At 52.7% G+C, this 21089-nt stretch overlaps 1 protein-coding gene across 1 annotated transcript in view; it reads left to right on the top strand.

The window, feature by feature from the left end:
- The window catches only part of LOC140208128 (uncharacterized), a 34482-nt gene that overhangs the window by 386 nt on the left and 13007 nt on the right, over positions 1–21089 (top strand). The window contains exons 2-4 of the mRNA XM_072276611.1: positions 362–450; positions 13272–13343; positions 14436–14555. Of these exons, the coding sequence (XP_072132712.1) occupies positions 362–450; positions 13272–13343; positions 14436–14555 (281 nt within the window). The remainder of the gene's footprint in view (positions 1–361; positions 451–13271; positions 13344–14435; positions 14556–21089) is intronic.

Here is a 21089-nt window from a genome sequence, read left to right as displayed (position 1 = left end):
TCCCGCTGTTATCCAACTCTCTATAAGCATTCTCCTACATGTGACCCTGCTCCCTTTCTCCCTGCTCCCCCTTTCTGTCCCCAGTCACCCATTTCTCCCTCTCCGACCTCCTCCAATCTTCCTTCATTCTCCACTACACCTCTTTCTCCCCTCTCTCACAACTCCTCCCCCCACATCTCTCACCTCTCGACAACATACATTCTCAAACCCTCAGTCTTCGTCCAGCCCTGCACTTGCTTCCCCTGTTCTCGGCCTCTCTCTTTATCAGCCCTTCATCTGGTGTTTGCTGGCTGGTGTCGGACTGACCCCGTGTCAACGCCGGCTTCCTCTGACAACGGTTGTTTCCCTTTTCTGAGCTCAGAACGCAGAGAATCCTCGACAGGATGGACGACAGCAAGACTTACTTGACTGTAACTTTCACGAAAATGGACTCATGGACTGCTTCCCGACGTGAGTGGTGCAGAGAGACAGAGGGAGGGAGTTTCACTCTGTGTCTGACCCCGGGGGTGTGTGATGGGACGGTGTTGATGTAGCTTTACTTTGTGTCTGACCCCGGGGATGTGTGATGGGACGGTGTGCAGGGAAACTCACTTTGTGTCTGACCCCCGGAGTGTGTGATGGGACAGTGTGGAAGGAGATTCACTCTGTGTCTGACCCCGGGGGTGTGTGATGGGACGGTGTTGATGTAGCTTTACTCTGTGCCTGACCCCGGGGGTGTGTGATGGGACGGTGTGGAGGGAGATTCAGTCTGTGTCTGACCCCGGGGGTGTGTGATGGGACGGTGTTGATGTAGCTTTACTCTGTGCCTGACCCCGGGGGTGTGTGATGGGACGGTGTGGAGGGAGATTCAGTCTGTGTCTGACCCCGGGGGTGTGTGATGGGACGGTGTTGATGTAGCTTTACTTTGTGTCTGACCCCGGGGATGTGTGATGGGACGGTGTGCAGGGAAACTCACTTTGTGTCTGACCCCCGGAGTGTGTGATGGGACAGTGTGGAAGGAGATTCACTCTGTGTCTGACCCCGGGGGTGTGTGATGGGACGGTGTTGATGTAGCTTTACTCTGTGCCTGACCCCGGGGGTGTGTGATGGGACGGTGTGGAGGGAGATTCAGTCTGTGTCTGACCCCGGGGGTGTGTGATGGGACGGTGTTGATGTAGCTTTGCTCTGTGTCTGACCCCTTGACTGTACAAATGGTCGGTGCGGAGGGAACGTTACTCTCTGCCTGACCCCTGGAGTGTGCGAATGGACGGTGCGGAGGGAGCTTCACCCTGTGTCTGATCTCGCGTGTGAGTGTCGGGACGGTATGGAGGGGAGCTTCACTATGTGTCTGTCCCTGGAGTGTGTAATGGGATGCTGTGGAGGGAGAGTCACCTTGTGTTTGACCTCGGGTGTGAGGGACAAGATGCTGTGGAGGAAGCTTCACTCCATGTCTGGGCCCGGGAGTATGTGATGGGACGGTGTGGAGGGAGCTTCACTCTGTGTCTGACCGACGAGTCTGTCAGTAGACGGTGTGGAAGGATTTTTACTCTGTATCTGACCACGAGAATTTGTGATATGATCGTGTGCAGGGACCTTCAATCTGTGACTGTCCCCGGGAGTGTATAATGAGACGGTGTGGATGGAGCTTTCTTCTGTCTCTGACCACGGGAGTGTGTCATGGGACAGTCTGGACGGAGCTTAGTAATGTTTCTGACCCGGGAGTGTGTGATGGGACGTTTTGGAGGGAGATTCACTCTGTGCCTGACAAAGGGTGTGTGATATGGGTCTGTGTGGAGAGAGCTGCACTTTATGTCTGACCACGAGTATGTGTCATGAAACTGTGTGGAGATGAGTTCATTCTGAGTCCGAATCCGGGACGGCGTGGAGGGAACTGCACTCTGTGTCTGACCCCGTGTGCTTGTGTTTCGATGCTGTGAAGGGAGCTTCAGTCTGTGTCAGACCCCGGGAGTGTGTGATGCAACGGTGCGGAGGGAGCATCACTCTGTGTCTAACAACGGGAGTGTGTGATGGGACGGTGTGGAGAGAGCTTCGCCCTGTGTCAGACCCCGGGAGTGTGTGACGGGACGGTGTGGAGGGAGATTCACTCTGTGTCTGATAACGGGAGTGTGTGATGGGACGGTGCGGAGGGAGCATCACTCTGTGTCTGACAACGGGAGTGTGTGATGGGACGGTGTGGAGGGAGATTCACTCTGTGTCTGACAACGGGAGTGTGTGATGGGACGGTGTGGAGGGAGATTCACTCTGTGTCTGATAACGGGAGTGTGTGATGGAACGGTGTGGGGGAGATTCACTCTGTGTCTGACCCCGGTAGTGTGTGATGGGACGGTGCGGAGGGAGATTCACTCTGTGTCTAACCCCGGGAGTGTGTGATGGGACGGTGTGTAGGGAGATTCACTCTGTGTCTGACCCAGGGAGTGTGTGATGCAACGGTGCGGAGGGAGCATCACTCTGTGTCTGACAACGGCAGTGTGTGATGGGACGGTGTGGAGAGAGCTTCACTCTGTGTCTGACCCCTGGAGAGTGTAATTGGACGATATGGAGGGTCTTTATTCTGTGTCTGACCGAAGAGACTGTGAGTGGACGGTGTGGAAGGATCTTGACTCTGTGTCTGACCACGGGAGTTTGTGATGAGACGGCCTGGATGGAGCATCCTTCTGTCTCTCACCACGGGAGTGTGTCATGGGACGGTGTGGACGGAGCTTAATACTGTTTCTGACCCGAGAGTGTGTCATGGGACGGTGTGGATGTCGTTTTATTCTCTACCTGACTAGGGGAGAGTGTGATGGGATGGTGTGGAGTAAACGTCACTCCGTGTTTAACCCCGCGAGTGGGCGATTGGTTGGTGTGGAGGGAGCTTCACTCTGTATCTGATCCTGGCAGTGTGAGATGGGACGGTGTGAAGCGGGATTCGATCTGTGTGTGACGGCGGGAGTGTGTAATGAGACCGTGAGGAGGGAGTGTCACCCTCTGTCTGATCCCGGGAGTGTGTGATGGTACGGGGTGAAAAGGAGCTTCACTCTGTGTCTGACCCCAGAAGTGTGTGATGGGAAGGTGCTGAGGGAGTTTCACTCTGTGTCTTTTCCCGGGAGTATGTGATGGGACAGTGCGGAGGGAGCTTCACTCTGTGTCTGATCCCGGGGGTTTGTGTTTCGATTCTGTGAAGGGAGCTTCAGTCTGTGTCAGACCCCGGGAGAGTGTGCTGCGTCGGTGTGGAGGAAGATTCACTCTCTGTCTGATCCCAGGAGTGTGTGATGGGACAGTATGGAGGGAGATTCATTCTGTGTCTGACCCCCGGAGTGTGTGATGGGAAGGGGTGGAGGGAGACTCACTCTGTGTCTGATCCCAGGACTGTGTGATAGGACGGTGTGGAGGGAGATTCACTCTGTGCCTGACCCCGGGAGTGTGTGATGGGACGGTGCGGAGGGAGATTCACTCTGTGTCTGACCCCGAGAGTGTGTGATGGGAAGGGGTGGAGGGAGATTCACTCTGTGTCTGAATCCGGGAGTTGTGATGGGACGGTATGGAGGGAGATTCACTCTGTGTCTGACCCCGGGGGTGTGTGATGGGACGGTGTGGAGGGAGATTCACTGTGTGTCTGACCCCAGGAGTGTGTGATGGAACGGTGTGGAGGAAGATTCACTCTCTGTCTGATCACAGGAGTGTGTGATGGGACAGTATGGAGGGAGATTCATTCTGTGTCTGATTCCGGCAGTGTGTGATGGGACGGTTGGAAGGAGCTGTTCTGCTGTTCTCTATTTCAATGTTTCTGACTCCATGGGTGTTTGTTGTGTGTGTGTGTGTGTGTGTGTGTGTGTTTGTTGTGTGTGTGTGTGTGTGTGTGTGTGTGTGTGTGTGTGTTCCTTTCTCTGTCTCTCCCTCCCTTTATCCACTCACCTTAATCTGTTAATCTCTCACTTTCTCTCTCTCCCCTCTCTCTCTCTCTCTCTTACACACACACACACACACACACACACACACACACACACACATACACCCACACACACACACACACACACACATACACACACACACACACATACATACACACACACACACACACACACACACACACACACACACACACACACACACACACAGCCGCTCCAGCGTATCGCCAACCTCACTACCACCCCCATTTCCAAAGCCCCCCTCTCATTCTCCTTTCGCCTCCGCCCTTACTTACTGCGGAGAATGTAACCGACCCCCGCAGTGCAGCGGGCGGCGCATTTCCTGGAAGTTTCCCAGTCACATTTCCGTGAGGTGAAAGCTCAGTGTGAGCGGGACAGAGTGGGACGAGAAGAGAGTGAGGATGAGAGGGTGCGGAGACAGACAGTGAAGGCTCATTGAGGGTGGGGTGAGATGGAAAGGCTGAGGGAGGGTGAGAGAGGGAGAGAGGGCTGTGAATTTGAAGCGTGTGAGTGACATTCATAGGAGATAGTGGTCTGATAAAGGCCCCGTTCGTGTAGCCGCACGCTTTCCACACTTCTCTGAAAAGCTGATAACCCGCAACTTGTTTTCGAATTGGAGACGAGAGTGAAGACGCAGATACAGATCAGCGTGCGTTGGTTTCCTGTAAACCTCAACAGCTGCATGTCCAGTTTCTTTGATAAGCACTACATTGACCGAAAAAGGGCAGTTTGTTTTTTCGCAACTTCTTCTGTTGTAAATTTGGTGTAGATTTGAGAGAGAGACTCAAAGGAGTTGTTTATTTCACTCGGAGGGACTGGGCTCGCTTACTTCGGTGGGTGTTGGCTGTTTACCCTGGGGCTGTGGTTTCTCGCGCACAGAGGGTCTGAATCCCCGGCGATGAGCAGAAGAGTGGCGGGGGTGGGGTGGGGGTGGGGGCTGGTGTCTGACGATCAAACCCGGAACCAACCGCGGGTGAGGGCCGGGGGAGGTTGGGTGGAGGGGATACAATTCTCCCGGACAATAGAGACTCTGCATGAGTGACACATAACCCTCCGTCTTTCACTCCTTCTTCAGTCAGTGCATCCTTCACTAATCCCCTTCTTCCACTACATTCTCCCTCCAATCTCTTTCTATCTCCCTCCAACGTCCCTGCCCTGCATCCCTTCTTCCTCTCTGTAGCACTCTCTCTCCTTCCTCTCATACTCTTCGGCCCATCTATGTCCCTCTCTCTCTCTCTCTTTCTTTACCCCATCAGCTCGCCCTCGGCTTTCCCCCTCTCACCACTAATTCCCGTTCAAAAATCTCCCGCTGTTTTCCAACTCTCTATACGCATTCTCCTAAATGTGACCCTGACCCCTTTCTCCCGGCTCCCCCTTTCCGTCCCCAGTCACCCATTTCTCCCTCTTCGACCTCATCCAACCTTGCCTCATTCTCCACGGTGTGGAGGGAGCTTCTCTCTGTGCTGACCCCGGGAGTGTCTGATGGGACGGTGTGGAGGGAGATTCACTCTGTGTCTGACCCCGGGAGTGTGTGATGGGACGGTGTGGAGGGAGCTAAACTCTGTGACTGATCCTGCGAGTTTGTCATGGGACGATTTGGAGGGAGATTCACTCTGTGCCTGACAAAGGGTGTGTGATAGGGGGCTGTGTGGAGACAGCTGCACTTTATGTCTGACCAAGAGTATGTGTCATGAGACTGTGTGGAAATAGCTCATTCTGAGTCCGACTCCGGATGGCGTGGAGGGAACTTCACTCAGTGTCTGACCACGTGTGTTTGTGTTTCGATGCTGTGAAGGGAGCTTCAGTCTGTGTCAGACCCCGGGAGTGTGTGATGCAACGGTGCGGAGTGGGAAACACTCTGTGTCTGACCCCGGGAGTGTGTAATGGCACGGCATGAAGGAAGCTTCACTCTGGATCTGACCGAAGAGTCTGTGAGTAGACGGTGTGGAAGGATCTTGACTCTGTGTATGACCACAGGAGTTGGTGATATGATCGTGTGCAGGGAGCATCAATCTGTGACTGTCCCCGGGAGTGTGTGATGAGATGGTGTGGATGGAGCATCCTTCTGTCTCTCACCCCGGGAGTGTGTCATGGGACGGTGTGGACGGAGCTGAATACAGTGTCTGACCCAGGAGTGTGTGATGGGGCAGTGTGGAGGGCGTTTTATTCTGTGTCTGACCCCGGGAGAGTGTGATGTGATGGGATGGAGTAAGCGTCACTCCGTATTTAACCCCGCGAGAGGGCGATTGGTCGGTATGGAGGGAGCTTCAGGCTGTATCTGATCCCGGCAGTGTGAGATGCGACGGTGTGGAGCGATATTAACTCTGTGTGTGACCACGGGAGTGTGTGATGGGATCGTGAGGAGGAAGCGTCATCCTCTGTCTGATCCCGGGAGTGTGTGATGGTACAGGGTGAAAGGAGCTTCACTCTGTCTCTGACCCTGGGAGTGTGTGATGGGACGGGATGAAAGGAGCTTCACTGTGTGTCTGACCCCAGGAGTGTGTGATGGGTCGGTGTGGAGAGAGCTTCACGCTATGTCTGACCCCAGGAGTGTGTGATGGGGCGGTGTGGAGGGAGATTCACTCTCTGTCTGATCCCTGGAGTGTGGGATGGTACGGGGTGAAAGGAGCTTCACTCTGTGTCTGACCCTGGGAGTGTGTGATGGGACGGGATGAAAGGAGCTTCACTCTGTGTCTGACCCCAGGAGTGTGTGATGGGTCGGTGTGGAGAGAGCTACACGCTATATCTGACCCCAGAAGTGTGTAATGGGGCGGTGTGGAGGGAGCTTCACTCTGTGTCTGATCCCGGGAGTGTGTGATGGGATGGTGCGGAGGGAGCTTCACTCTTTGTCTGATCCAGGGAGTATGTGATTTAAGTTGGAAGGAGCTGTTCTGCTGTTCTCTGTTTCTGACTCCGGGAATGCTTGAATGCTTGTTCTGCCGATGCTCTCTCTCTCTCTCTCTCTCTCTCTCTCTCTCTCTCTCTCTCTCTCTCTCTCTCTCTCTCTCTCTCTCTCTCTCTTTCTTTCTCTCTCTCTTTCTCTCTCCTTCTGTCTCTCTGTCTTACACGCACACACACACACACACACACACAGACACACAGCCTCTCCAGCACATCGCCACCCACACCACCCCACCCCCATTTCCAAATTTCCAACCCCACTTCTCTTTTCGCCTCCGCCCTTACTTACTGTGAAGAATTGTAACCGATCCCGGCAGTCCAGCGGGCCGCGCCTTTACTTGGAATGTCCCAGTCACAATTCCGTGAGGTGAAAACTCAGTTTGACCGGCAGACAGTGGGAAGAGAGAGAGTTTGGTTCCGAAGGTGGGGAGACAGAAAGAGAAGGCTCAGTGACGTTGGAAAGGAGAGAGAAAGGCTTAGGGAGGGTTGGGGAGAGAGCTGCGAAATTGAAGCGTGTTAGAGCCATTCATGGGAGATCAATAGGGAGATAATGGTCTGGTCAAGGCCCCGTCAGTGTAGCCGCACGCTTTCAAGACTTCTCTGAGAATCTGATAACCCCCAAGTTGTTTTCGAATTGGAGACGAGAGTGAAGACGTAGACACCGATCAGCGTGCGTTGGTTTCCTGTAAACCTCAACAGCTGCATGCCCAGTTTATTTGATGAGCGTTATATGGTCCAAAAATGGCAGTCTGTTGTTGGCAAGTTCTTGTGGTGTAAATTTGGTGTAGAATTGAGAGAGAGACTCAAATGAGTTGTTCATTTCACTCGGAAGGAGAGGGTTCGCTCACTTCGGTGGGTGTTGGGTATTTATTCTGGGGCCGTGGTTTCTCACGCACAGAGGGTCTGAATCTCCAGCGGTGAGTAGAGCAGTGGGAGGGTCCGACAACTAAAACCGAAACCAACTGCGGGTGAGGGTCGGTGGATGGGATACTATTCGCCCGGTGAGAAGAGGTTCCAACCGCTCACACACAATCCATCTCCCCTGCTGCCCGGCACTTCCTCTGCCTGCTCTCGGCCTCTCTCTTTATCAGCCCTTTCTCTGGTGCACGCTGGTGTCGGTCTGACCTAAGTGTCAACACGAGCTTCCTCTGACAATGGTTGCTTCCGCTTTCTGAGCTCAGAACGCAGCGAATCCTCGACAGGATGGACGACAGAAAGAATTACATGGATATGACGTTCACAAAAACAGACTCACGGTCACCTTCCCGAGGTGAGTGGGGCAGAGAGACAGAGGGAGGGAGATTCACTCTGTCTCTGATCTCGGGATTGTGTGATTGGACGGTGTGGAGGGAGCTCCACTCTGCGTCTGAGTTAGGCAGTGGGTGATGGGACAGTGTGAAGGGAGATTCACTGTGTGTCTGACCCCGGGTGTGTGTGCTGGTACGGTTTGGAAAGAGCTGTACTCTGTGTCTTATCTCGGAAGTGTGCGAATGGAAGGTGTGGAGGGAACTTCAGTCTGTGTCTGATATCGAGTATGATTGATGGGAAAGTGAGGAGGGAACTTCTCTCTGTGTCTGACCCCGAGAGTTTGTCATGGTACGGGGTGGATGGAGATTCACTCTGTGTTGACAAAGTGTGTGTGTGTGATGGGACTGTGTAGAAGGAGCTGTACTACGTGTCTGACCCAGAGTGTGTGTCATGAGAATGTGTGGAGATAGCTCATTCAGGGTCCGACCCCGTGATTGTGTAATGGGACGGTGCGGAAGGAACTTCCCTCTGTGTCTGATCTCAGGAATCATTGATCGGGCTAAGTTAAGGGGCCTCACTCCGTGGCAGACCCCGTGTGTTTGTGATTCGATGGTGTGGACGGATCTTCACTCTGTGTCTGACACCGGGACTGTGTGATTGGACGGTGTGGAGGGAGATTCACTCTGTGTCTGACCCCGTGTGTTTGTGATTCGATTTTGTGGAGGGAGCAACACTCTGTGTCTGACCCCGGGAGTGAGTGATGAAACGGTAGGAGGGAGAATCATTCCGTTTCTGACCACGTGAGTGTGTAATGGGAGGGTGCGCAGGGATCTCCCTCAGTGTCTGACCCCGAGAGTGGGTGATGGGACGGTGTTGATGGAGCTTACTTCTGTGCCTGATCCCCGGACTGTGTCATGTTAGTGTCTGGAGGAAGCTTCATTCTATGTCTGACCACGGGATTGTGTGATGAGACGGTGTTGAGGGGTATTGATTCTGTGTCTGACCCGAAAAGTGTGCGATGGGACGGTGTGGAGTGAGCGTCACTCCATTTTTAACCCCGTAAGTGTATGATGACACGTTGTGGAGGGAGATTGACACTGTTTCTGACCATGGGATTGTGTGATGGGAAGTTGTTTAGGTTGTTTTACTCTGTGTCTGACTGGGGGAGTGTGTGATATAATGGTGTAGAGGGAGCTGCACTAGGTGTCTGACCCCGTGACGGTTTGATGGGACGGTTTGGAAGGATCTTCACTCTGTGTCTGACCCCGAGATTGTGTGATGGGACAGTCTGGAGTGGGCATGATTCCGTATGTAATCCCGTGAGTGTTTAATGAGACTTTGTGGAGGGAGAATCTCTTTACGCCTGGAAAAGGGAGCGTGTGTTGGGACGGTGTGGAGGTAGTTTTATTCTCTGTCCGACTGGGAGAGTGTGTCATGGGACGGTGTGGAGGGAGCTCCACTTGGTGTCTGATCCTGGCAATGTGTGATGTGACGGTGTGGAAGGAGCTTCACTTTGTATCGGAGCCCAGGACTGTGTGAAGGGACGGTGTGGAGAGGGCTTTACTCTGTGCCTGACCCCTGGAGTGTGCGGATCGACGGTGTGGAGGGAGATTCACTCTCGGTATGACCTCTGGTGTAAGTCATGGGACGGTGTGGAGGGAGATTCACTCTGTCTCTTTCCCTGGAGTGTGTGATGGGACGGTGTACAGGGAGCCTCACTCTCTGTCTAACCCAGTGAGTGTATGATGAGACGGTGTGTAGGGAGATTCTCTCTGTGTCTGACCAGCGGAGTGTGTGATGGGACGCTGTGGAGGTAGATTTAAACTGTGTCTGACTGGGGTACTGTGTGATGTGATGGTGTGGCGGGAGCTTCACTGGGTCTCTGAACCTCTGAGTGTGTGATGGAACGATGTGGAAGGATATTCACTCTGTGTTCGACCAAGGTTGTGTATGATGGGACGGTGTGGAGGTCGTTTTACTCTGTGTCCGACAGAGGGAGTGTGTGATGGGATGGTGTGGAGTGAGCGTGACTCCATGACTAACCCCGTGAGTGTGTGATGAGACGGTATGGAGTGAGATTATCACTGTGTATGACCACAGGAGTGTGGGATGAGACGGTGTGGAGGTGGTTTTACTCTGTATGTGACTGGGGAGTGTGGGATGAGACGGTGTGGAGGTGGTTTTACTCTGTATGTGACTGGGGAGTGTGTGATGGGACGGTGTGGAGGGAGCTCCACTTTGAGTCTGACCCCGGGGGTGTGCGATGGGACGGTGTGGAAGAAGCTTCACATCGTGTCCGTCCCCGGGACTGTCTGATGGGACGGAGTGGAGAGATGTTTAGTCTGTGTCTGACACCAGAGTGTGCGAATGGAGGGTGTGGAGGAAGCTTCACTCTCTGCCTGACATCGGGAGTGAGTGATGAGACGGTGTGGAGCGAGCTTCACTCTGTGTCTGTCCCTGGAGTGTGTGATGGGACAGTGTACAGGGAGCTTCACTCTGTGTCTGTCCCTGGAGTGTGTGATGGGACAGTGTACAGGGAGCTTCTCTCTGCGTCTGACCCTGGAGTATGTGATGGTGCGGTGTGAAGGGAGATTCTCTCTGTATTTGACCACGGGATTATGTGATGAGACGGTGTGGAGGTAGTTTTACTCTATGTCCGACTGAGGGAGTTTACGATGGGATGGTGTTGAGGGAGCTCCACGAGGTTTCTAACCCCGGGAGTGTGTGATGGGACGTTGTGGAAGGAGCTTCACATTGTGTCTGTCCCCGGGAGTGTGTGATGGGACGGAGTGGAGGATGTTGCATTCTGTTTCTGACCCCGAGTGTATGTCATGAGACTCTGTGGAGATAGCTCATTCTGTATCCGAACCCGTGAGTGTGTGATGGAACAGTGTGAAGAGAAATTCTCTCTGTGTCTCACCATAGGAGTATGTGTTGGGACGGTGTGGAGGTAGTTTTGCATTTTCTGACAGGGTTAGTGTGTGATGCGAATGGTGAGGAGGGAGCACCACCGGGTCTCTGACCACGTGACTCTGTGTTGGGACAGTGTGGAAGGAGCTTTATATTGTGCCTGACCCCGGGAGTGTGTGATGAGACGGTGTGGACGGATAGTTACTCTCTGTCTGACCTCGGGAGTGTGTGGTGGGACGGTGTCGAGGTAGCTTTCCTCTGTGTTTGTCGGGGGGAGTGTGTGATGGTATGCCTGGAGTGAGCTCCACTGGGTGGCTGACCCCTGGAGTGTGTGATTGGACAGTGTTGAAGGTGCTTCACACTGTGTCTGTCCCTGGGAGTTTGTGATGGGACGGTGTGGAGGGAGCGTCAGTCCGTGTCTAATCCCGTGAGAGCGTGATGAGAAGGTGTGGAGGGAGTTTTACTCTGTGTCTGACTGCGGGAGTGTGTGGTCGGACATTGTGGAGGGAGTTTCACTCTGTATGTGACCTCGAGAATCCGTAAAGCCATGGTGTTCAGGGATTTCACTGTGTATGACCACGGGGTCTGTAATGCGAGAGTGTGGATGGAGGCTCACTCTGTGTCTGACCCCGGGAGTGTGTGATAGGGCGGTGTGGAGGGAGATTCACTCTGTGTCAGACCCCGGGAGTGTGTGATGGGACGGTGTAGAGGGAGCATCACTCTGTGTCAGACCCCGGGAGTGTGTGACGGGACGGTGTGGAGGGAGATTCACTTTGTGTCAGACCCCGGGAGTGTGTGATGGGACGGTGTGGAGGGAGATTCACTATGTTTCTGACCCCGGGAGTGTGTGATGGGACGGTGTGGAGGGAGATTCACTATGTGTCTGACCCCTGGAGTGCGTGATGGGACAGTGTACAGGGAGCTTCTCTCTGCGTCTGACCCTGGAGTATGTGATGGTGCGGTGTGAAGGGAGATTCTCTCTGTATTTGACCACGGGATTATGTGATGAGACGGTGTGGAGGTAGTTTTACTCTATGTCCGACTGAGGGAGTTTACGATGGGATGGTGTTGAGGGAGCTCCACGAGGTTTCTAACCCCGGGAGTGTGTGATGGGACGTTGTGGAAGGAGCTTCACATTGTGTCTGTCCCCGGGAGTGTGTGATGGGACGGAGTGGAGGATGTTGCATTCTGTTTCTGACCCCGAGTGTATGTCATGAGACTCTGTGGAGATAGCTCATTCTGTATCCGAACCCGTGAGTGTGTGATGGAACAGTGTGAAGAGAAATTCTCTCTGTGTCTCACCATAGGAGTATGTGTTGGGACGGTGTGGAGGTAGTTTTGCATTTTCTGACAGGGTTAGTGTGTGATGCGAATGGTGAGGAGGGAGCACCACCGGGTCTCTGACCACGTGACTCTGTGTTGGGACAGTGTGGAAGGAGCTTTATATTGTGCCTGACCCCGGGAGTGTGTGATGAGACGGTGTGGACGGATAGTTACTCACTGTCTGACCTCGGGAGTGTGTGGTGGGACGGTGTCGAGGTAGCTTTCCTCTGTGTTTGTCGGGGGGAGTGTGTGATGGTATGCCTGGAGTGAGCTCCACTGGGTGGCTGACCCCTAGAGTGTGTGATTGGACAGTGTTGAAGGTGCTTCACACTGTGTCTGTCCCTGGGAGTTTGTGATGGGACGGTGTGGAGGGAGCGTCAGTCCGTGTCTAATCCCGTGAGAGCGTGATGAGAAGGTGTGGAGGGAGTTTTACTCTGTGTCTGACTGCGGGAGTGTGTGGTCGGACATTGTGGAGGGAGTTTCACTCTGTATGTGACCTCGAGAATCCGTAAAGCCATGGTGTTTAGGGATTTCACTGTGTATGACCACGGGGTCTGTAATGCGAGAGTGTGGATGGAGGCTCACTCTGTGTCTGACCCCGGGAGTGTGTGATAGGGCGGTGTGGAGGGAGATTCACTCTGTGTCAGACCCCGGGAGTGTGTGATGGGACGGTGTAGAGGGAGCATCACTCTGTGTCAGACCCCGGGAGTGTGTGACGGGACGGTGTGGAGGGAGATTCACTTTGTGTCAGACCCCGGGAGTGTGTGATGGGACGGTGTGGAGGGAGATTCACTATGTTTCTGACCCCGGGAGTGTGTGATGGGACGGTGTGGAGGGAGATTCACTATGTGTCTGACCCCGGGAGTGTGTGATTGGGCGGTGTGGAGGGAGATTCACTCAGTGTCTGACCCCGGGAGGGTTTGATGGGACGGTGTGGAGGGAGCATCACTCAGTGTCTGATTCTCGCTATTCTGTCCGCAGTTGAACCTCATGTATCGTATGCGGACATTAATTTCAAGACCGGCTCTCGTCCCCGGGTCCGAACTGATCGAGGTCAGTTTTATCTTTGTTGGTGCACCCTGTTTAGCTGATGTCTCCAATCCTGTCGAGACATCTCAGGACAAGCGCACAGTTGATCCTAATGATTCCGTGTCTTGTAATACGACAGAGGGAACGCGTGAGAGATGTGATGAGGGGGGAACACTCTTTGATGGTCGGTGCGGAGTGTTGCGCAGTGGGCAGGGGTACTGGAGATGAGTTAGCGCCGTGTCGGGGTGGTGAGGATGGAGGACGGTGGACAGACGGTGAGGAGGGAACGCCGTATAAAACCTTAACCACTCTCTCCCTTTACTAACCCCACTCTCTTTACCCTGTTACCCCTTCTCTCACCCAGTCTCCTCTCTCCCCCTTCCCCTGTCCCGCCTCACAGTATTTCCCCTAATGTCTTCTACTGTCCCGTCTCTTCGCCCTTTCTCATTGCCCCCTCTCTGTCTCGTCTCTCCTCTGTCACAGTCATCGTCTGTCCCACTCTCGGTCTCCCCCGGCACTCTTTCCCTCTCTCTCTGCTCACTTTCATCCGCACCCCATCCACCCCTCCCGTTCTTCCCACCTCCCTCTCTCCCTAACTTTGCCGCTCATCTCCCCTCCACGCCTTCTCCTCCTCTCTACCCACACCCCTCTCCCGCTCCCCGACGCACTCCCCTCCGCTCTTTCCCCTCTCTCTGAAATTCTCCTGTTCTGTCTTCTACCCTCCCTCCGTCTCCCTTTTCATTCCTCTTAAACCTCTCAGTCCGCGGTTTCCGACACAATCTCCCCGTCTGCCCTTTTCCCACTCTCTCCCCTTTCTCTACCCGTTCTCTTTCCCCATTCTTTCTCACGCTTTTCCCTGCCCATTGCCCACATCGCTCTCTCCCCTCTCTGTCCATCGTTTTCGCCTTCTCTCTGTCTCCAAATCTCTGTCCTCTCTCATTCCCCTTCTCCCTCACTTTCTATCTCTCTCGCTGTCTCACCCCGTCTCTCCCCCTCACTTATCCCTCTCTCTCTCTTCCATCACCCATTCTGTCTTCTCTCTCTCCCCGACTCCCTCCCCCATTCTCTACCGCTCTTACTCTCTTCCTCATTTGCCTGTCCGACTCTCTCTCCCAGCTGGTCTGAACTCCACCTACTCAGAGCTGAACTTTCGGAAAGAGGAACACCGCATCGATGAGGACGAGGATCCTCCCATTACCTCGGGACCCGGCGGGCTGCCAACCACTGATAAAACAGGTCAGAGTTCGCAGAAATGACGTCATTTTGGAGGGGTCTTGTGTTATACACCCAAGGGACCAAGTTTCCAATGCATCTGCTTCGACCACTTCCTCTGTCAGGTCGTGACATAGACTGAGCACCATGTGGGTCACAAAAAGTTGTCACTCGGCTCCCCAATTACATCCCTTTCCCCTCTCACCTTAGACCTGTGCTCTCTGGTCCTCGATGCTCCAAGTCTAGAGAAAGTAACTGTACGCATTCACAGCTCGTGGTTTTATACGGGTTTGTATGGTCACCCCGACGCTCCAAGAATTAAAGACCTAACCTGCCCGACCTCCCTCCATCAATCAGCTCCTCGAGTCCGGCAAAATCCTTGTTCTCCTCCCTCTCTTTCCTCCACCCTCACATTACCCACCCACCCTCTCTGCCCCTCCCCTACCCCATTCTCCTCTTTTGCTCGCTTCCCGATTCTCCCTCACCACACTCCTACAAACCTTGCCCCATCTCTGCCCTTCTTTCTCCCCATCTCTCCACTCTTCGCCGTCCCTCCACTCTCCCCACTCCCTCCTTCCACTCTCTCCTCCCCTATTTCCTCCCCTCCCTATCTCTCGCCTCTCTTTCGCCTTCTTCGTTCTCTCTAGCACCACCACCCCCACCCCCCACCGTTTACACATCTTTTCCCTCCTCGCCATCGACTCTCACCTCAATTCTATACCTTCTGGTTCCCCATACCCCGGAAGTAAGGAAGGTCTGTGCACATTCACCCTGCCTGCGCCCTTCGTGGTTTTATACACCTGTGCAAGGTCACCCCTGCGCTCCAAGGAATTAAGCCCCGATCTGCCCGACCTCTCTCCATGCCTCACACCCCCGAGTCCAACATCCTCGTAAGCCTTCCAGCTCTTTGGCCTTTCCGATATCCTGGCGACCAGCACTGAACAAGTGCGGCGTCACCGTACAACTGCATCGTGACCTCCCGACCCCTGTACCATCATCCTCCACAGTAGTGTATCATCTGAGACGTTGTTAAAGTCTAGGTAGATGACATCCACTGTCGGTGCCTGATCAGTCCTTCCCGATCACATTAGCCCGACAACACCCCCTGGGTTTCAGGCCATCTGGTATCTCTCTCCCTCCTTCACCTTCCACTCTCCCTATCTCACCCCTCCTCCCTCTCTCACCGGTCCATTTGTTCTCCGTCACTTCCGGGCTTCCTCTCTTCCATCTCCCAGAGTGATCTAATATCAGGGATCTTGTGACTGTACTTGTCCAAGTCAGTGTACATTTTATCTACCAATCAGGACAAACAGGTCACCCGCAATCAACTCGGTCAGTCTAATCTCCCTGGTTTCCGCACTATTATGCACAGCAGCCCAACAATAGCTCATTGAAGTCCCAATACATCACGTCTAGTACACTGCCCTCATCAGCCGTCCTGCTGCCTCTCTCGAAAGATAGGTATCTGCCATGTTCCCTCCGTGGACTCTGTTTACAGCTCCTGGTAGCTTGCTGCATAATCATAGACACCCACCCAACACGGACAGTCTCCCATCGTGGGGGAAGATACGCAAGCTCGTCCCACCAGTTTCAAGGACGGCTTCTACCCCCTTGATATCGGACTATCGAACGGCCCCCTAGGACAATCAGATGGACACCTGACCTCACGATCTACCTAGTTTGCCTGCACTGCACTCTCCCTGTAACTGTGACACGTCATTCTGCGTTGTTTTATTGATTTGCTTTGTTCTACGACAATGAAGTGATCTGTGTATACGGATGTATCTAGTACCTCTCCTGTGCCTGATGTACATAGAAACATAGAATACCTACTGCGGAATACAGGTCCTTCGGCCCACAAAGCTGTACTGAAAATGCCCCTACCTTAGAAATACCTTGGCTTTACCCATAGCACTCTATTTTTTCGAAGCTGCACGTAGCCATCCAGGAGTCTCTTAAAAGACCCTATCTTTTCCGCCTCCACCACTACCGCCGGCTGGCCATTCCACTCACGAATCTCTGCATAAAAAAACAAAAAATAACCTTACCCCTGACATCTCTTCTGTACCTACTTCCAAGCACCTTAGAACCATGCTCTCTCGTGCTAGCCATTTCAGCCCTGGGAAAAAGCCTCTGACTATCCACAAGATCAATGCCTCTCATTGTCTTGTACACATATCTCAGGTCACCTCTCATCCTCCGTAGCTCCAAGGAGAAAAGACCGAGTTCACTCAGTCTATTCACAGAAGGCATGCTCCCCAATCCAAGCAACATCCTTGTTAATCTGCTCTGTATCCTTTCTATGGTTTCCACGTTCTTCCTATAGTGAGGCGAACGGAACTGAGCACAGTACTGAACGTGGGGTCTGCCCAGGATCCTGTATAGCTGCAACATTACCACTTGGCCCTTAAATGTATATACGTGATCCAGATGAAATTGCAGATGCGTGGGTTAGTAGGTTTGCATATGATACGGCTAGAGGTGGTTCTGTGGAGAGCGGAGGAGACTGACAAAGAATTCAGTGGGACGTAGATCAGTTACAGATATGGTTTAGAGACCGGGCAGTTGGAGTGTATCCCGGACAAACATAAAATGGTACACCTTGGTCGGTCAAATGAAAGAAATGACAGACTATCACAGCGAAGACCCTAAGCAGTGCTGAAACATCATAGACAACCTTAGCACGGCACAGGCCTTCGGGCCACAATGTTGTGCCGAACATGTACTAACATTACAAATTACCTCGTGTTACCCACAGCCCTCTATTTTTCTAAGCTCCATGTACCTATCCAGCAGTCTCATAAAGACCCTATCTTATCCGCCTCCATCACCGCCGCCGGCAGCCCATTCCACGCACTCACCACTCTCGGCGTAAAAAAAAAACATTCACCTGACATCTCCTTTGCAACTACTTCCAAGCACCTTAAAACTGTGCCCTCTCCTGCTAGCCATTTCATAGCTGGCTAAAAGCCTCTGACTATCCACACCACCAATGCCTTTTATAAGCTTACATACCTCTGCCAGGTCGCCTTTCATCCTCCGTCTCTCCAATGAGAAAAGGCTGAGTTCACTCAACCTATTCTCATAAGGCATTATCCCCAGTCCAGGCACCATCCTGTTAAATCTCCTCTGCACCCTTTCTATGGTTTCTACATCGTTCCTGTCGTGAGGCGATCAGAACTGAGCACAGTACACCAAGTGGGGTCTGACCAGGGTCCTATATAACTGTAGCATTACCTCTCGGCTCCTAAATTCAATCCCACGGTTGATGAAAGGCAATGCACTGTACGCCTTCTTAACCACAGAGTCAACCTGCACAGCTGCTTTGAGCGTCCTATGCACTCGGTGCCCAAGATCCCTCAAGAACCTCCACACTGTCAAAAATGTTACCATTTATACTATATTCTGCCATCATATTTGACCTATCAAAATAGACCACTTCACTTGTGCCGACCCCTATATCACTAAAAAACGTACTAAACTCACACTACCCTGTAACTCTCCATTTTTCTTCATCCATGTGCCTGTCCATGCGGCTCTTAAACACCCCTAATGCATTAGCTTCCAACGCCATTCCTGGCAAGTCATTCCAGGCACCCACAACACTAGATGCAAAAAATGAACTCTTGATGTCTCCCCTAAACTTCCCTCGCTTAACCTTGTACATATGTCCTCTGGTGTTTGTTGTTCGTGCCCTGGGAAACAGGTACTGGCTATTCACTATATCTATGCCTCTCATAATCTTGTAGACCTCTATCAAGTCCCCTCTCATCCTTCAACGCCTCAAAAAGAAAAGTCCCAGCCCTGCCAGCCTTGCCTCATAAGACTTGTTTTCCAATCCCGGCAACATCCTGGTGAATCTCCTCTGCACCGTCTCCATAGCTTCCACATCCTTCCTATAATGAGGTGACCAGAACTGAACACAATACTCTAAGTGTGGTCTCACCAGAGATTTGTAGGGTTGAGACATGACCTTTCTACTCTTGAACTCAGTCCCCCTATTAATGAAGCCTAGCATCCCATAGGCCTTCGTAATATCCTATCAACTTGTCAATCTAGCTTGAGGGATGTATGGATTTGAACCCCAAGATCCCTCCGTCATCGACACTCTTAAGTAACCGACCATTAACCCTGTACTCAGCCTTCTGGTTTGTCCTTCCAAAATGCATCAGCCCACACTTATCCGGATTGAACTCTATCTGCAACTTTTCTGCCCAACTCTGCATCCTGTATATATCCTCCTGTAACCTTCGACAACCTTCAGCTCCATCCGCAACTCCTCCGATTTTCGTGTCATTCGTAAACTTACACACCTATCTTTCCGCCTCTTCATCCAGGTCAGTTTCCAAAATCACAGAAGTCAGGGGTCCCAGGTGAGATCCTTGCGGAACTCCACTAGTCACCTACCTCCAGGCAGAAAACTATCCTTCCACTACTACCCTCTGCTTCCTTCCTTTAAGCCAATATCTTATCAAAACAGCTTCGGTTCCATGATCCCATGCCTCATGACTTTCTGGATGAGTCTCTCGTGAGGGACCTTTTCAAATGCCTTGCTAAAATCCATGTAGACCACATCTACCGCCCTACCCTCATCAATATATAATTGTTACCTCTTCAAAAAACTCAATATGGCTCGTGAGGCACGACCTTCCCTTCAAAAGCCATGTTGACTATCCTTGAGTAGACGATACTGCTCCAAATGCTCGAAGATTCTATCCTTAACAATCCTTCCCAATAGTTTGCAGACGACGGAGGGAATACTTTACCGATTTTTTTTTGTCTATATGGTGGGTCAATTAGTGTATTTGAACGCTTGCAAAACTTCTCTGAAATAATGATAACCCCAGGCTTATGTTTCAATGGGTGAGGAGAGTCAAACCTCAGATACAGATCAGCGTGCGCTAGTTTCCTGTAAACTTCCATATCTGAATGCCTGTTTCCTTTGATAAGTACTGCACAGTCTAAAAATGTCAATCTATTGCTGTAACGTCTTCTCGGAGGGAGGGGGCTCGCTTACTTCGGTGGGTGTTGCGGGTTTGTCCCCGCGCCGTGGTTTCTGGAGCACTGAAGGTCTGAAGACCCGGCGATAAGCAGAGCAACGGGAGCACTGACGCTCAAACCAGGAATCACCTGGAGGTTGGGGTTAAGGGGAGGGAGGGCTGGTGTTCGTTGCAAGTCTCTCGGACAATAAAGTCTCTGCATCTGTGACAACATATCCGCCCGCCCTTCCCTCCTTCTTCACTCGTCATCCCTCACTCTTCCCCTTCTTCCATTCTTTTCTCTCTCCATTCTTCTATTTCTAGGTCCTTCCAACTTCCATATTCCTTCTCCTTCAATCCTCCCTTCCCTGCATGGTCACAGAGAGTGGGTTGTGATTGGAACGTGCTGCCAGCGCTGGTGGTGGAGGGAGGTTCATAAAGGCGTTTAAGAGGCTATTTACAGGCACGTGAGTGTGCAGGGAATTGAGGGAGACAGACGTTGTGTCGGCAGAACGGATTTAGTTTCATTGGGATATCACGATTTTATGAGCCGAAGGGTCTGATCTCTTCTGTGATCTACGTTCTCTGTTCTGAAGAAACAGCAGATAGAGAATTGAACACATAGTTAGAAACATAGAAAACTTGCAGCACAATTCACGCCTTCCGGCCCAGAAGGCTGTCTCGAAAATGTCCTTACCTGAGAAATTCCCTGGGGTTACCAGCGCACTCTATGGGAAGAGCAGGGGGTTTGGGAGATCAAGGAATTTGACGATAAGTTGACAAACACAGGGGAAAAACAGCAAAGAGCGCACAGGCTGTGAACGAGACAAACAACACTCACCGTGACAGGCACTCAAAGACTCTTCACAGTGCTTCGGTGGCACCGACAGAACCCGCGGCGTGAAACGATCACGCTCATGATCGGGACACCGACACACCGACATGGCCTGCACCGTAACAGGAACCCACCACTCAAAGATACCGGCAGAGCGATACACGAATCACCGTAGCACGGGAACACTACTCCCCGTATGTATAAGTCCCTCAGTTTGCAAAACTCTCCACGTCTCCGACACCCTCTTACTCTCCTGCTCTGATCCCCGTCTCCGTTATGCACTCCCTCTGGAACATCACTATTGTCTCCGACACCACTCCCTCCTTGGCAAACTAAACTACCCCGTCTCGTCACCCACACCTTGTCTTGCACACTTCCCCGTCTCCGTCACCCACACCCTCTCTTGCCCACTTTCCCGTCTCCGTCATCCCTGACTTGCCCTACTGCACACCCCGTCTCTGTGACCCGCTGTATCCACTAGAGACAGCCCCAACTCCGTCGCTGCCGCACTCTGTGTTCACAGGCAACTGTGGGGAGTATGAGGGAGAGTTCACGTCTGGCGCTACACCTCCCCTTCCACCGCATATCTGTTACCAGGTTCTGAGCCCCTCCACAACTCTGCATGCACAGGCCGGTGGAGTGCCTCTGCACCACATGATGGTGCGGTAGGTACCTCACGTGTCTGACCCTGGAAGTGTGTGATGGGACGGTGTGGAGGGAGATTCACTCTGTGTCTGACCCCGG

Source organism: Mobula birostris, chromosome 13 (genome assembly GCF_030028105.1).
Source record: "Mobula birostris isolate sMobBir1 chromosome 13, sMobBir1.hap1, whole genome shotgun sequence".
In the NCBI taxonomy this organism is placed as follows: domain Eukaryota; kingdom Metazoa; phylum Chordata; class Chondrichthyes; order Myliobatiformes; family Myliobatidae; genus Mobula; species Mobula birostris.
Note: the sequence above shows the minus strand (reverse complement) of the source record. Positions and strands in the feature narration are given on the sequence as shown.